General features: G+C 44.6%; 1 protein-coding gene across 4 annotated transcripts in view; it reads right to left on the bottom strand.

Moving 5' to 3' along the window:
* Positions 1–2: 2 nt before the first annotated feature.
* arhgef19 (Rho guanine nucleotide exchange factor (GEF) 19) overlaps positions 3–14200 on the bottom strand; it is a 29906-nt gene continuing 15708 nt past the window's right edge. For 2 of the 4 annotated variants that reach the window (XM_083768704.1, XM_083768705.1), the window contains exons 2-16: positions 7674–8400; positions 6754–7230; positions 5972–6092; positions 5772–5857; positions 5382–5635; positions 4626–4786; positions 4383–4535; positions 4088–4217; positions 3809–3883; positions 3618–3707; positions 3346–3509; positions 2098–2256; positions 1819–1892; positions 1332–1436; positions 3–1148 (exon numbers count right to left, since the gene is read on the bottom strand). In XM_083768704.1, coding sequence (XP_083624830.1) covers positions 994–1148; positions 1332–1436; positions 1819–1892; positions 2098–2256; positions 3346–3509; positions 3618–3707; positions 3809–3883; positions 4088–4217; positions 4383–4535; positions 4626–4786; positions 5382–5635; positions 5772–5857; positions 5972–6092; positions 6754–7230; positions 7674–8379 — 2910 coding nt within the window. In that variant the 5' untranslated portion in view covers positions 8380–8400 and the 3' untranslated portion in view covers positions 3–993. Of the gene's footprint in view, positions 1168–1331; positions 1437–1818; positions 1893–2097; positions 2257–3345; positions 3510–3617; positions 3708–3808; positions 3884–4087; positions 4218–4382; positions 4536–4625; positions 4787–5381; positions 5636–5771; positions 5858–5971; positions 6093–6753; positions 7231–7673; positions 8401–14200 lie in introns of all 4 variants that reach the window. The other 2 variants (XM_083768706.1, XM_083768707.1) reach the window with 2 other exon arrangements.

Genomic DNA, 14200 nt, shown 5'->3' with positions numbered 1-14200 from the left:
AATAAAAGGAGTATTTGCATTTATTTTAAGAATCAAACATCTACAGTGGTGTGCTGAAACCCAGAAAACATCCAGTGTATCATACTGTTTGATATAGCTATCTTTCACTGCCAAATTCAGCATTATGGAATATCAAATCCTGCTCATATAAATTATCATAAACGTAAATGAACCATATACTATTTTTTTATACATGTAGCTACGTACATCTAGTACAGAAAGTAAATTTACATCAGTATCTCCATAGAGAATAACCAGCTATAGGAGCATAAATACCGCAATCATAAAACAGAAATCTTTAAATTAGAACTACCATCATAGTTGGTGTAACAAAAGTCGATTTATAAACATTTCATGTGCCACTGGATTGGTTTACATCTTAATGTCATTAATAGTGGTTGACCGATAACATACAGTACACTTACATTACAGTACGTTATTGACCTTCAGTCTATGGAGTGGTGAGAGCAGAAGTCCCCCCCACCCCAAAACTATAGATCCAATCTCATTTGATGGGAAAAGATGTAGGCCTAAATGCAAGTCAGTGCTCTGTGTACGTTTTAAATGTAAGCATTGGGTCTAGGAACGTTTATTTTTAAGTTAATACAACTCAATTTGTCAAGCCGCTCTTAGAGGCTAAGTTTGGCAATTTTAGACTCATATACTGTAGGTCTAGAATCAATGAACTTACCCTTTAATGTAAGGTATAAAAGCCTTTTCAAGATGCACAGAGCCATGGATACAGAGCCAAAGCTTTGGAAAGCTTTTGGAAATAATGTGCTTAGTCATTTCAAAGAGCATTGAATGCATTCACAGCCAGCATGCAAAAAGGAAGTTGCAATTTTGGCATGTTCTAGCAGCTGCATATATTATGGACCCACATGAATTTAAAGATAAAACATCAACAGTGAAGCTTTAAAGTCGTATTAAACTTAATTGTATTGTATACATGACATTGTGCACACATCACACGGTGCGCTAATGATGGACATTTCAGTGTTCCACCTCCAATTTCTGTGTGACACACTTGATGCGTATATTGTCTCGGAGGTTGCGGAGGCGTGCACTGCGACTTGTGATCTCCTCCACGTAGGTTTTGGGGAACCAGCCCCGTTCTCCGTCAGACAGTCGGATACCTTCCACCCAACCTGGGAAAATATAGCAACCCTTAGTAATCCAAACACAGTACCTAGTTTTTTTTTGCAATTTGCTCACCATTCAGAAAGTCTTTTGTTATATTTAGCTTACAGTTGATTATCAAATATATTGTGCATTTTCGAATGTTGGCATTGAAGCATTTGCTAATAGATAAATTGGTGTCAGAGTCTTACCGTCACTGGTAATGGTTTTGGCTTGAAGAATATCTGCTTTCTCCAATGTTAACTCATCATGCTCTTGTGCCTTATAGCTCTTGATGCACTGAACTTGAGATAGATCTAACAATGAAAGAAAAAAGCAAAAATAGGTAAGAAAATCCCACTTTATCACATAAAAGGACTGGCAAGCAAGCAGCGGCAGTACTCGCATTATTGGTGACATGGCAGCCTCCACTATGCTGAAATATACAAAAAAACATATCTTGACTATACAAGGTAGAAACTCGATAGAAGTTTTCTTGATGAGGTTTTCATATATTATGGTTTCACCATACTGTACAATGAGGGTGAATGTATTTCCTACTTCCGGTTCCTTTTTATACAGCAAACAGAAACAACAGATTAAGATCAACAATATTTGGACATAATATATCCTTCCCACTGAACCAATGGCCAAAGTTTCTAAGTTCAACATCGCATTAGAGCAAACCATAGTACTCACCTTCATTCTCACTCGCCTGCTCAATGTCTGAGTCAGATGGAAACATTGCTGTGATCCATCTCTGCTTTCCACTCCTTGGTAGTACAAACAAACAAACATTTAGAGCAAAGGCTCAAATGTCCAATGAATCAGAACAGTAAGGAAATGGTTTCTAAAAAGAAGCCCTCTGGCATGGTTCTGGACTTTCGAAGAACATCATTCATAGGAAACTACTCATCAAGGCTCTATGAAGTGTGGGGAAGGCTATATACCGTAAGCTGTGGGAGTAGTAATACTCACTCAGTATGGGCTTTGAGTAAGATCTGATGCTTGAGCTGTGGGCCCTCACAGAGTTGGAGGTGGAAGATGAAGCCTGAAATGCCCTGGAGCTTCTGACTGAGGTCCTTCACTTTCAACTCTCCAATCTTGGCATGGACAAATACCATGAACTTCCACGTGCTGCGCAGAAACACGAGAGGAACGCGTCATTCTGGGATCAACGTGAACGCACTACAAAACACTACAGTAGTGTATTTTGCTTGTTACATTTGAGATAAGGTACTGTAGTTAAAGGACCATGCTGGTGGTCTGGCAGATCTATCCCATTGACTACGACTCACGGTACACTTGACATTACTTACTGCCAACAGTTCCAATTTAATTTCAGTAATAAAAATGAGCTATAAAAATAAACTTCCAGATATTAAAATTGCTTAAGACATGTAACACACACCGCTGCATTTCACCGAACCATTTTTTTTTTTTAAGATATTTTTTTGCGGCTTGCTTTTTTTATTGGTTTTTGAAGGGACAGACAGTAGGCTGACAGGAAACGGGAGAGAGATGGGGGATGACATGCAGTAAAGGCCGTGTCGGGCTCGGGAGTCGAACCCGCGGCACACTGCGACTGGATTACCAGTCGGGTGCCCAGACGATTACGCCACCGCCTGGGCTACCGAACCATTATTGTGGTCATGCATGTCATAATGCACTTGAAAGCATTGATTAATTAAAAATATCTTTGGGGAAAAAAAATACAATAATGAGATATATACCTGTGTGTGTGATATATATATATATATATATATATATATATATATACATATATATACACACACACACACACACACACACACACACACACAGTCACACACTGTGAGATATTTGCCCCCCCTTGTGGCCGTGAAGGGTACTGCGCCCGGGTGCGTTTGTAATTGACTAATAAATAAATTAATAATCATTAATGTGTCAAATGGAACAAAGGGCTTCGTTACACCCTCCATATGCATATGGTCAATGCCTGTGTGAAAAGTGGGAGTGATTGGTGCAGGCAGTAAGGAGTTACGGCACTGTTTCTGACAGACACACACACACACACACGGACAGACATTCGGTTAATTATAGTATGATGATGATGATGATAGAATATGGCCAAAGCTGTGAATAGATAATGTCCAGTATCAATGCTGGTATGCTCGGTTAATCATGGGTTTAGCGAGTCTTTTTTCGAAGGTGTTAATTCCTTCACTGCATGGGATCAGGACTTACTCCTTCCTTCTGGACAGCAGCAGACAGTCGTTGAACAGGTGGAGGTACACAGGCTTTGTGGGGAACTTGAGCTTGGACCCAGAAATGCTCATCACCTGAGTGTCCACTTCCAGTAGCTCACCATGCTTGACCAGCCAGCGGGACTGAGAGATCAGAGGAAATATCTGGAAGGGGGAAGATTGCAGTGTAAAGTAAGCCGCCTCATGGAAATTGTTATTATTAGCTATACAATAGATTGGAAAACGAAGATATAGCAAAGTGCAAAAACTTACCTTCCCCTCAAAATTAATTTTCTTGTTGAGGTGAATAAGCTCCTCCATTCTTTTCATAGACTGCACACTGAAATTACATTCCATTATGATCTGTGGAGACATAGTCCAACATAGCTATCACTGTCAAGTAATAACAACGTAACAAAGTTTTGTTTGCGTTACACCAGTTATTCACTATAGTCAATCACTACCTTTTTCAGCTCATTGAAGGCTTTCGTCGCAGTGTCTTCATCTCGCGAGCCTGGCGTTGTCCTCTTTAAGATATTCTAGAAGGTAAAGTAGAAATCACTTGAAGACATGCCACATAGTAAACATCACTGCCACGTACTTTAATGCTATTCAAAGAGACTGGGCTAAGCTAAGAGCTGCAAAATACTTGGAAATAGAATAGAAATAACCCATTGATGATGGCTCACATAATTGAAACCAAGCGCTAACATGAATTCTGTCATCAAAGTTCACTGCTGTACCTCCACCAGCATTTTGAGTCGTGTGATCCGCTGGAAAGGAAGGATTAGGAAGGAGGCGAGAGGAAGTCTTTGGCAGATGGGGTCTTCCTCCAAGCGAGCCAGGATACTAGGGAAGCGAGCGTTCTCCTGCCTGAGAGGATAGAAGTTTAGAAGCTGAAACACTCTTTAGAAATGTAAGTAGAGCATTAAGATCATTTAGAAAGGGCAGGTATGAAAGCACACGTGAACGCCATTACAGAAACATTTGCATTTCCCTCAGCATTAACATTCTACAGGGAATTAAAATGTTGCTCACAGCAAACGCTGGTAGGTTTGTTCTTGGTAGGCCTGGTTGGTTACATACGGCAAGTAGACCCGACGTAGGGCTGGGCAATGGTCAAAGACGATGTCACATACGTCAAATCGCAGGATGTCCTCTTCTAGTCTGTGCTCCAGATCCCGAAGGAATCTATGGATAATTAAGCAGAATCATCAGAGACAACACATACATTGGAATTTCGTATAACCAAAGTGGCACATACAATAAAAGCCATCTTACCTCTCACTGACATCTTTGACCTCAGGTAGCTTAGAGAAGAGCCATTGTTTATCCTGAGCTCCCAGACACTCGCCTAGCTCCTGGGAGAACATGAAGTGGTCCACTGCAATCGTCAAGCTGCGAATGTATGACGCTTCAGATGTCACCAGCTCAAACTTGGCCTGATTTGAAAAGGAAATAATATACCTCAGTCAATGTACAAACTATGTACAATACAAACTATTTTGACTATTTTGACTATTTGCTCAGCTGTAATGTGCATTTTCCTAGCATAGTTTAGGTCCCACATTCAGTGACCTTGTGGCCTTCGGATCGAGGTGTTAACAATATAGAAAAGACAACTCCCATCAAAATAGAAATGCCTCATCTACGGACAATTTGAATACTGTATAACCAGAGGGCCCTATTTTCAGCCCTGCACTATCCCTTGGCACTACCCGCTACCGGTTAATTATACCCAAGGCAGCTGTCTCTGTCCCCAAACGGTATCTTACGGCCATGCTACCTGCTATATATTATGCAGACTCCGTTATTTGCTCCTGGAGGTGTGCGTGTGCGTGTTGTTGGGTAGCACGACTTGGCCTTATTGGTGAAATAAACTTGCTTTGCCTTGCCTTGCCTTCCTTGGACCCAAACCACTCAAGGACAAATGCATATAGCAACTTAACAGAACCACAAGAACACAATAATTACACAGGAATGATGAAGGAATGCCAATGCAAAAAACATAATCTTTCTTAAATGTTCCATGTTCACCTCCTGTAATTTCCTTTCCTCGTTGCTGAAGTTGTCCAGCTGGCCACTGCTTCGAACATCAGGGATATCCTGCCACAGAGCGAAAGCGGAGCCTCGTGACGAACGGAAGGAACTGGACGGGGAGAGATTGGATGGAGACGGCGTGCCATCGGACCCCTCTTCCCTAAGCTCCTCCTCTGTGCTTGGCTCCTCCCCCTGTTGCCTCTGGATCTCTCTGTTAATGGCCACGTCGCTGTACTCCTGGTATAGAATCGCTAGGATGTGAAGACAAGCCAAAACGAAAGAAAAGGGTGAGATCGTGATCCTGTCAATACAATTGTATACTTTAAATCCTTATCCTTGCTGTATCCTTAAACAGATACAGCATGTGAACATTGCAGGACAACTTACAGCTAGGCAAAAAGCGAGACAGGCGATTTGAACTTGTGAGAGGGGGAGGTGAACCCCAGTCTTCCTCTATGGATTTCTTTCTCATCCTGTGAGGAAGAGGAGAACAGTCAAGCAAACGTAAAGAATGTCAACATTAGACATGACAGCCTTTGCACCGGACTATAACTGCATTTAAAGTGTCTCCTTCAGGGAATAGTCACCCAAGTTTGGTGCTCCAACGATGTAACGGCATGCTACAGTCACTGGAGGGTAGTGGTGGCGGGGGGCCAACAGGACTGTCACTAGAACCCCCCGAGCATCGATGCCTCATGTTGGACTTCGCTAAAGAGGAACGAGCAGATGCTGTAAGTTGGTAATGTACAGCTACAAAATTCATGGGTATGAATGGGTGTAAGTCCAAACCACACCAATGATTCTAGTTGCATTGTTGCGTTTTGGGCCTTAGGCTTATGTTATCGAAATTTGTAGAGGGAACACATTGCAAAGTCAGTTCCGGGTTTTAGGACTACAAATTGTAGCAATCAATTAACCCAGGAACAATTGTGTCACCGGTACACACATTGTTTTGTGCTTATAATAATGAATCCAGTGACATTGGTTTGCTTTGATTAAATTCTTATTTTTAACTAACAATTTCTTAGAAAGTGCCTAAATAACATTTTCATGTTAGTTGTAGTTTTCCATCAGTTTTTTGTAGCTGGCTTTATATATTGGATGGAGCCCGCACACCACAGGTATAAGAAAGACGTTCTTTATTGAGAATTCTGTCAGAATTCTCAATAAAGAACGTCTTTCTTATACCTGTGGTGTGCGGGCTCCATCCAATATCTGCTGAAGTTTCTTTAGCCCAGCACCCAGCCTGTGGATGTGCGTATTCTACGTCCGCTCTACATCTTCTTTATACACATTTTGGATGAAAACGTTGGCATACTGATGACATGCATGATGTGTATAATGGCTCCTAGTCTTGCGGCCGACTCACAGTCAGGGTTGGGGCTGAGGCTGCTGGAGCTCTGCCTGTCCCGGGACGCTACCCGAGCAGACAGCGACTTCCCCAACTTCAGGGTGAAGGAGCTCTTCCTCTGGGACAGCTGCAGCCTGGATATCAGTTCCGAGGCCGAGAAGCGCCGGCGCTCGTGGTCCCCTTGGCGAGGTCGCGATAAAGAGCTCCCCCCAGTGGAAGCCAAAGTCTCTATGCTCTCACAGTCCTCTCCCGCCATCGAGTCTTCTATTATATGCAGGGGCTCCTCGGGCAAAGTGTCAGAGTAAAACGGGTTTGGGAGGTCCATAGCCTCTGTAGGCGAGGGACTGGTGATCGCCTCGGAGGAAGAGATTCCGTTATCGTCTTCCTCCAGGAATGACGCAAAGGGTCCTGGGAAACCATACTCTCCATCCAGACTTGGACTGCTGAGAGACTCGTCGCTCAAGCTATCCGGGGAGTAGACTCGCATCTTTCGCCCTAGCAAACAGGAGGAAGAATATTAAAGGACCACTTCACCACTTTTCAACCTATCTTCATATAATTGGTCCTCACTAATGATCATGATAAAATGGCACAATTTGTTTGAGGAGCCCTAGACCCTCCGAAATCCAGCTTTTAGTGTATGTTCACAAACTTTGTCCTACACAAACATTAAAATGAATGATGTCATTGAATCATTTCAACTTGGCCAACCACTAGAACCTTGGAGTGTACTGTAGGTCTATCTTTGTACGTCTTTAAATGTTCTGATGAATTGAAAATGGAAGACCCTGGTGTAAACAAGTCTTAGTGCTTTTTCTGGTTTTACCCTCGTAGCCGTTTTTGTATTGACCTGGACTTTCATTGAACTGTACACCCATTCTACAAACTGTGAATACAAATTTCAATCAATCAATCAATCAATCAATCACGGTACTCACGGAGGGACTTCTGCTTCAGCGAACCCTGAGACGCTCTCCTCTGTGGCAGGTACGTGTCTGGACTCTGGAACCCCGGGCCCTCGGGGGAGGACGGGGAGCCAGGCAGCTGAGAATCCCAGGAGTCTCGGTCAGTATAAAGGGAAGACAGAGGTAAAGACAGCGGGAGGCTAAGCGCCGCATGGAGGGGACGGCACACGGTCGTTACTGAGATGGGTCTCTCCGGCTCCTGAGAAGCATCGGTCCCGGTGTCGCTCTGGCCGCCAAACTCGTCAAACTCGCCTCTCAAAGTCTGCGAGTCCAAATTCAAGTTTGCGTCGTAGTCGTCGTTCAGGTTGCTCCTCCTCCTGTGGCGGCCATTTTGTATTTCATTCAGCTCGTTCAGCGTGTGCTGCAGACCGTTCAGTGCCAGAGTGCGCGTCGTGCACTGTGTGTCCAGAGTAATGGCAGACCTGGCTGAACCGAGGCCATTGATTTTAGGAGTCACGGGTGACTGTAGCTCGATGAAGGCGAGCGTTTCCTGCTGGCACACGGCGACGTGCTTGTGGTGGCATGGCCGCAGCAAAGATCTGTCATCTCGGGCCTCACTCAAAGCTTGGGACTCGCCTGAGCCAGGGATCCACATGCTGGGGCTCTCTCCTCGGCAGTGAAAGGCGTGGAGGTGGGGCTGAAAGTCAGGGAGAGGCGACAATCCATACCCAGGGAGCATAACGGAACAAATTCATGGACGCTGCAGAAGTGGAGAGAAGAGAGAAAGAGGTCACATTCATATCCATGTACAAACTTATATTTTAATTAGTCACTGACTGAAATATTCATTTTCTCCCATTGCCAATTCCCCCATATAGTCCCTGTCACTGCTGCACTGCTGAGCCCTATAACGGGAGTTATAGAATACCTTACACAACCTTTATTAGAATCAAAGGATAATTACAACCTAAAGATATTATAGATATTATTATTATAGAGATAGGTTTGGCCTGTTTAACCTATTGACCAAGACTCACTGTATACAGCAGGCTACTTGACATTACTGTCGACCATTTTCCAAACGTACATAGGTACATTTGGTAACATTTTATTGACTTTAGAGGAGAAGACACTAACAGAAGATGGTCTATGACGTATATCATGGCTGAAGCTGTAAATGGACAATGACAATGTATTGACAGTTCAATGGTCCTTAAAATCTCAAATCTAGATAGATACAGAGACAAGCGTCTCTGGATAATATCGAGCCGCTCCGTAGAACGATAACTGGAGTAAAATTCCATGGACACAGTGACATTTATACTCAAAGCAAATTTGGATTCCTTTCTGGCCTGTAAATGTTTGCGCAACAACATTATTTGGAGGCAACTACAAATGTGGTACAAATGTCAATGTCTCAATTCATTCAATGCCTAAACCAGGGGTGCCCAAAAGGTACATTGTAGATTGCGATCTACCAGTAGATCATAAAGGCTGTGCAGGTAGACCATGCCCCTAACAATATCATTTACATATAAAAAATATATTTGCAGCATCTGCCACTTGAATTGACAACAAAAAGGGACTGTCGCTCAAATCAACAATGCAATACTTTGTTTCCAATATTGTTGCACACAAACTTCAGTAGCATTATGAAAAATATCTACCAATTCCATTTTCTCCATTTCCCATTCCAAGTGCGTTTGTCTTATATGTAACGCCAGCACTGCTATTGTCAGCAATCGGTTAATTTCTTTGGTGGGTTTGGTGGGTTGTTGAGCTGGTCATTTTGAAAGTAGCTCTCAAGTCAAAAAAGTGTGGGCACCCCTAAACCAGTGGTTCTCAAAGTCGGGACCGGGGACCCCCAGGGGTCCTTGAGGGAGTTCCAGGGGACCCTGACGGGTCCATTTGTACACTCTCAGAGTTAAATTAACATTGATTTTACAATATAAATTGGGGTCCCAGAGTTAGAAATGCCATTAAATGGGGTCTGTAGACTAATATGCATGTCAAACTGGGGGTCCTTGAAATGAAACGGGTTGAGAATCACTGCTAGAGCCGTATAAAATCTTCTCTTATGGGGTCCCTGGTATATCTTTTCAAATGGGGTTCCGCAGGGCTAATTAGTGTCAATTTGGGGGTCCTTGAAATGAAAAAGTTTGGGAACCGCACTGGCCTAAACAATCTGGCCAGGGAAAAGAAATAAGCTAACCCCCCCACCCTCCCTCATCCCCACCCACCACCTGTCTGGGGTCAGAGGCAGCATGTGAGCTGAACAATGCCATGGACACTGGCACACAGGACAGGTCCATTTAGATGTTATAACCTAGTTATACTCTATCTAAGTAACAATCTTGCTTCAAACATCTTACGCACAATAGGACAGCGGTCACACTGCTCTCTTGCTTTATGATTCCCCCTTGCTGTTGTATACATGTTTATTGTTTAGTATTGATATTAACGCTGGTACAATATCTGATGAGTGATGACGGAACAAAACAAATTAGTCTTATGTACCTGTACACAAGACTAGAAAATAACTCCCATTAATATTGAACCCTTGATGCTCGATAGCCCAACAAGTAACCGTAAGAAAACAGAACCGTAAGAAAAAGGAACATTGAGCTGTTGCTGGTGCTTTAGTCCTTTGTAACTAAAAACACCAGAAAAATACAAAATACAGCAACAAACTGCTTATCCAGCGATTAGAGATGGGTGACAGCACAGAAACTCATGGCTGGTAAATTGGCTTCAGTGACGTCAGAGGATTCCATGGACTTGATCATGTGTTACGTAACACAGTGGTGGTCAAGTATAATGAACAGTGAGTGAATTGTTATTTGTGACATGAAGGTTTCTGTTCATCTGGAAGCACTGGAGAGGGCTGTGGGCTGTGCTCTATACCAGTGGACCCCCAAATTGACACTAACGTTAGCCGTGCGGACCCCCATGTGAAAATATATGCCAGGGACCCCCATAAGAGAAGGTTTTTACGGCTCTAGCAGTGATTCTCAACCCATTTAATTTCAAGGACTCCCTGTTTTGTTTGACACGCATTAGTCTACGGACCACCATTTAATGGCATTTCTATCTCTGGGACTCTAAAAAACTCAGATATGTATGAGTGTACAAATGGAACAAAATGGACCCGTTTGTACTCTCTGAGTTACAGACCCATAAGGGTCCATTTAGTTACAAACTATCATTTAGCTGGGGAGTCTGGGGACCCCCTGGAACTCCCTCAAGGACCCCTGGGGGTCCCCGGACCCAACTTTGGGAACCACTGCACTATACACTAAAATCCAATTTAACTCTTATCCTGGAGTGTAACAAATGGACCAGAGTCAAGAGTTAATTAAACAGTCGTTGCGCAGCCCTCTCCAGCACCAGCAGATGAAGTGGAAGTCATGGATGGAGCTCCGGACTTCACTGTGTTAACATGGCTCCCGTTACATTGTTGCGGTTTGACCCGTCCACATTTAACATGCCATCCATACGATACGCGCACAAACATGCACACACAGGCTCGCTCAGGCGCTTCCTGCAGGAATTAGCGAGATGAAGGCTAAGACGACACGTGCACTGGTGCAGGATGTGTTTCCGCACGCACACACGCACACCACTGCAAAATCATGAGTGTTCATGGGGGGGGGGGGGGGGGGGGGGGTTACAAATGGACCCGAAAGGTTCCATTAACATTCAAGATTTTACTGTGTGGTGCACACCTCAGTCGGGTGCAGTGTCTTCTGAGCTATGTCTTCCTGCTTTAATTAAAGACCACTTCACACATCACAGCCCCTGTACTTATCGCGCACGAGCGTGTGCACACACACACACACACACACACACACACACACACACGGCCAGACAGAATACCCACAACAGTCAAACAGAGTTAGAAGTAGACAGCACATCCTCACCACTCTCACCTTTCACCTGAGATGTGAGGCCCATCGATCACATTGACCATCTGTCTTCATCCCTGTCAGAGCCTGACTGTGTCTGCCAGAGAGACACTCTTAAAGCACTGCTTTTTGTTTTCTCCCAGTTTGATATGCATCAGGCAACGGACACCCATTTGACAGTATTAATTTAACTCTGAGAGGGTACAAAGGGAACCAAATGGACCTGTACCCCACATAGTAACAACATGCAGTGTATGTGTGTGTGTGTGTGTGTCTCACAATACGTCCTGCTGCTACATTGTGCACTTGTAGATTGGCTATTTTTGGAGCGAGACACCGCACGCAACGATACAGTCCTACTGTATAAAATAATTAAGTTCTTGACATGCATTATTTAATTTCAAGCTTTTTCCCCACACCATGCCTATTATAGTATAATGTATCAATTTCTTTCTGAACTTTGATGACATTTAAAAAAAAGAAATGTTGAGACATTTAACAAAAGGCTATTGTGCCTATACCTTTTCCCCCCCGTTGACCACCTGTAATTATGCCATTGACCACTACTCTAGTGGTCAATGGACCACTGATTGAGACACCGATTCAGTACAATTCAGCAGCATTTCTAAAAGCATGTTTCCAGGGAGAGTCTCTTAAAGATGAACCCTGTTCTCCCACATTCTACCACTAGCACTTATCCAAGAGGTAGGGAACCCTCCTCCAACCACTGCACAATGAGGTGCTAGTTGTAGTGTTTTACATACAGTAACAGTACTCTACTATATGGTCGGAACCCCACTGATCAATGAGGGGGGTCCAGGGGGGTACACAACAAAATGAGGAACAGCTTAAACATTTAAGCCGCATTGAATTTTGAAAATACAGTAACTAATAGGCTATACAAGCTTGCATTCGTTATGAGCTTCTACTGTCTAGATCGGCTACTTTTAAAGAATGTTGACAAAGTCTTCTCTTACTGGCACAAACTCTTCTCAAATGGGTGTCTGTGGTCAAATTAATCTATTTGGGGGTCCTTGATATGAAAATGTTTGAGAACCACTGGTTTATATCATACTGTACATATTGGTTAAACATAATATTTTAGTCATTAAAAATAAGTTGTAGATTGACGGTAGTAAAGCACACCGGTGAAACACACAGGCCTTTTGGGAACCAGTTCAGTTCTTTTAAGTTGTGTTCGCGAAATATTTCGCTCTATGGGAGGTTTTCCTTTCCAAAACCGAGGTGCAGAACTTCATTTATGAACTCATCACAGGACATGAGAATAATGTACTGTGGGTTTAAGAGTGGTGACGTCAGACGCCCAAAGCCTCACGCCAGGGCTCCACTGGGCGCGTTGCGTCACGCGTGCGTCACGCGTGCGTGCGTCAAAAAACGAACCGGTTCAATTTTATGGTGACGGAGACGCGACGCAACGCGGGCAGTGGAGCCACCCTCCATTGATTAAAAGGGCACATTCCCGACACTGACGGAGACGCGCCGCAGACGCGCCGCAGACGCGCCGCAGACGCGCCGCAGACGCGCCGCAGACGCGCCGCAGACGCGCCCAGTGGAGCCCTGGCGTCAGGGTTCAAAAGGCTGCGTCTGCGTCACCGCCTCATTCGTTTTCCTTCTGCCAAGAGAGGTACTGCAAGAGCTTTACTAGCCAGTTTTGTTTGGAGTGATTTACGTCTCATAAATCGGGCAAGAGAAGGCCTCGAGCTCCGTGCGGCCTTCCTGCTCCCTCCAGCGGGATCTCGTCAGCCCATCAACGAGGCTCCCCCGAGCCCGGTGGTTGCGACAACGGGATGTCGGATGCAGTCCTAGGACTCCACCGACAACTACCGCTACTACTACTTCACGCAGCGGCCAAAGGCACGAGTCTCACTCGACGTGGTTCCCCAGCGACCCTCGACTACCGACTGCTTCCCTCAACATTACAGGTATGTACATTGTGAAGCTAGGTTTGTTTAGCTGTTTAGCTAACCTTTTTGAGGTCGGGAGTAGCAACCTCGTTGGATGGCCGATGCCACCCTAGCATGCTTAGCATTCTAGATAGGCTGCTTTCAAGGTGGACGACGGAAAACGAGCTCCTCCAGAGGACGCCCCGGGACCGACGGCCGCCGCTCTTCTCCGCCCTACAGGAAGGACGCTCCCAAAGGACGTGGTTATGGGAAGCGGAAGTGATGTGCCCGGCCGGGTTCAGAGGGGGGTCAAGGCCGCACCCCCCCTTCCTCCTACAATTCAGGGTTCAGCGCAGAGAGTAGTGGTCACGGACCTCACTCTCGAACCGCAAAACAAAAACGTTTCAGAGGGGATGTACATGCAGCTGCTGCCTCTGTACAAACCCCTCAAAGTGTTGTAATGTTTTGTAAAAGAAACAAAAAACACAAAAACACAAAAAAACAACTATGAAACGAACTCTGAAGGGCATAGGCCCGAATGTGGGAGGCATAACCCACTCTGTGACAGCATTAGCTGTCACATTAGCTGTCACAGGCCAGAGCCAGATTTCTCTCACACTCTAACAAAGTTGAAAAGAGAAAAATGGCCATGCCTCTACGCACCCAGGCCGCTAGAGGGCACCAGAGCCTCACAGACAGAGCCTCCCCCGAGAACAGGGAGTCCTCTGTCTCATCACCTAGCTCAGTGGCA

The sequence above is a fragment of the Protomyctophum parallelum genome, assembly GCF_964188405.1.
Source record: "Protomyctophum parallelum genome assembly, chromosome: 7".
NCBI lineage: Eukaryota > Metazoa > Chordata > Actinopteri > Myctophiformes > Myctophidae > Protomyctophum > Protomyctophum parallelum.
This window is presented reverse-complemented; position numbering and strand designations above follow the sequence as displayed.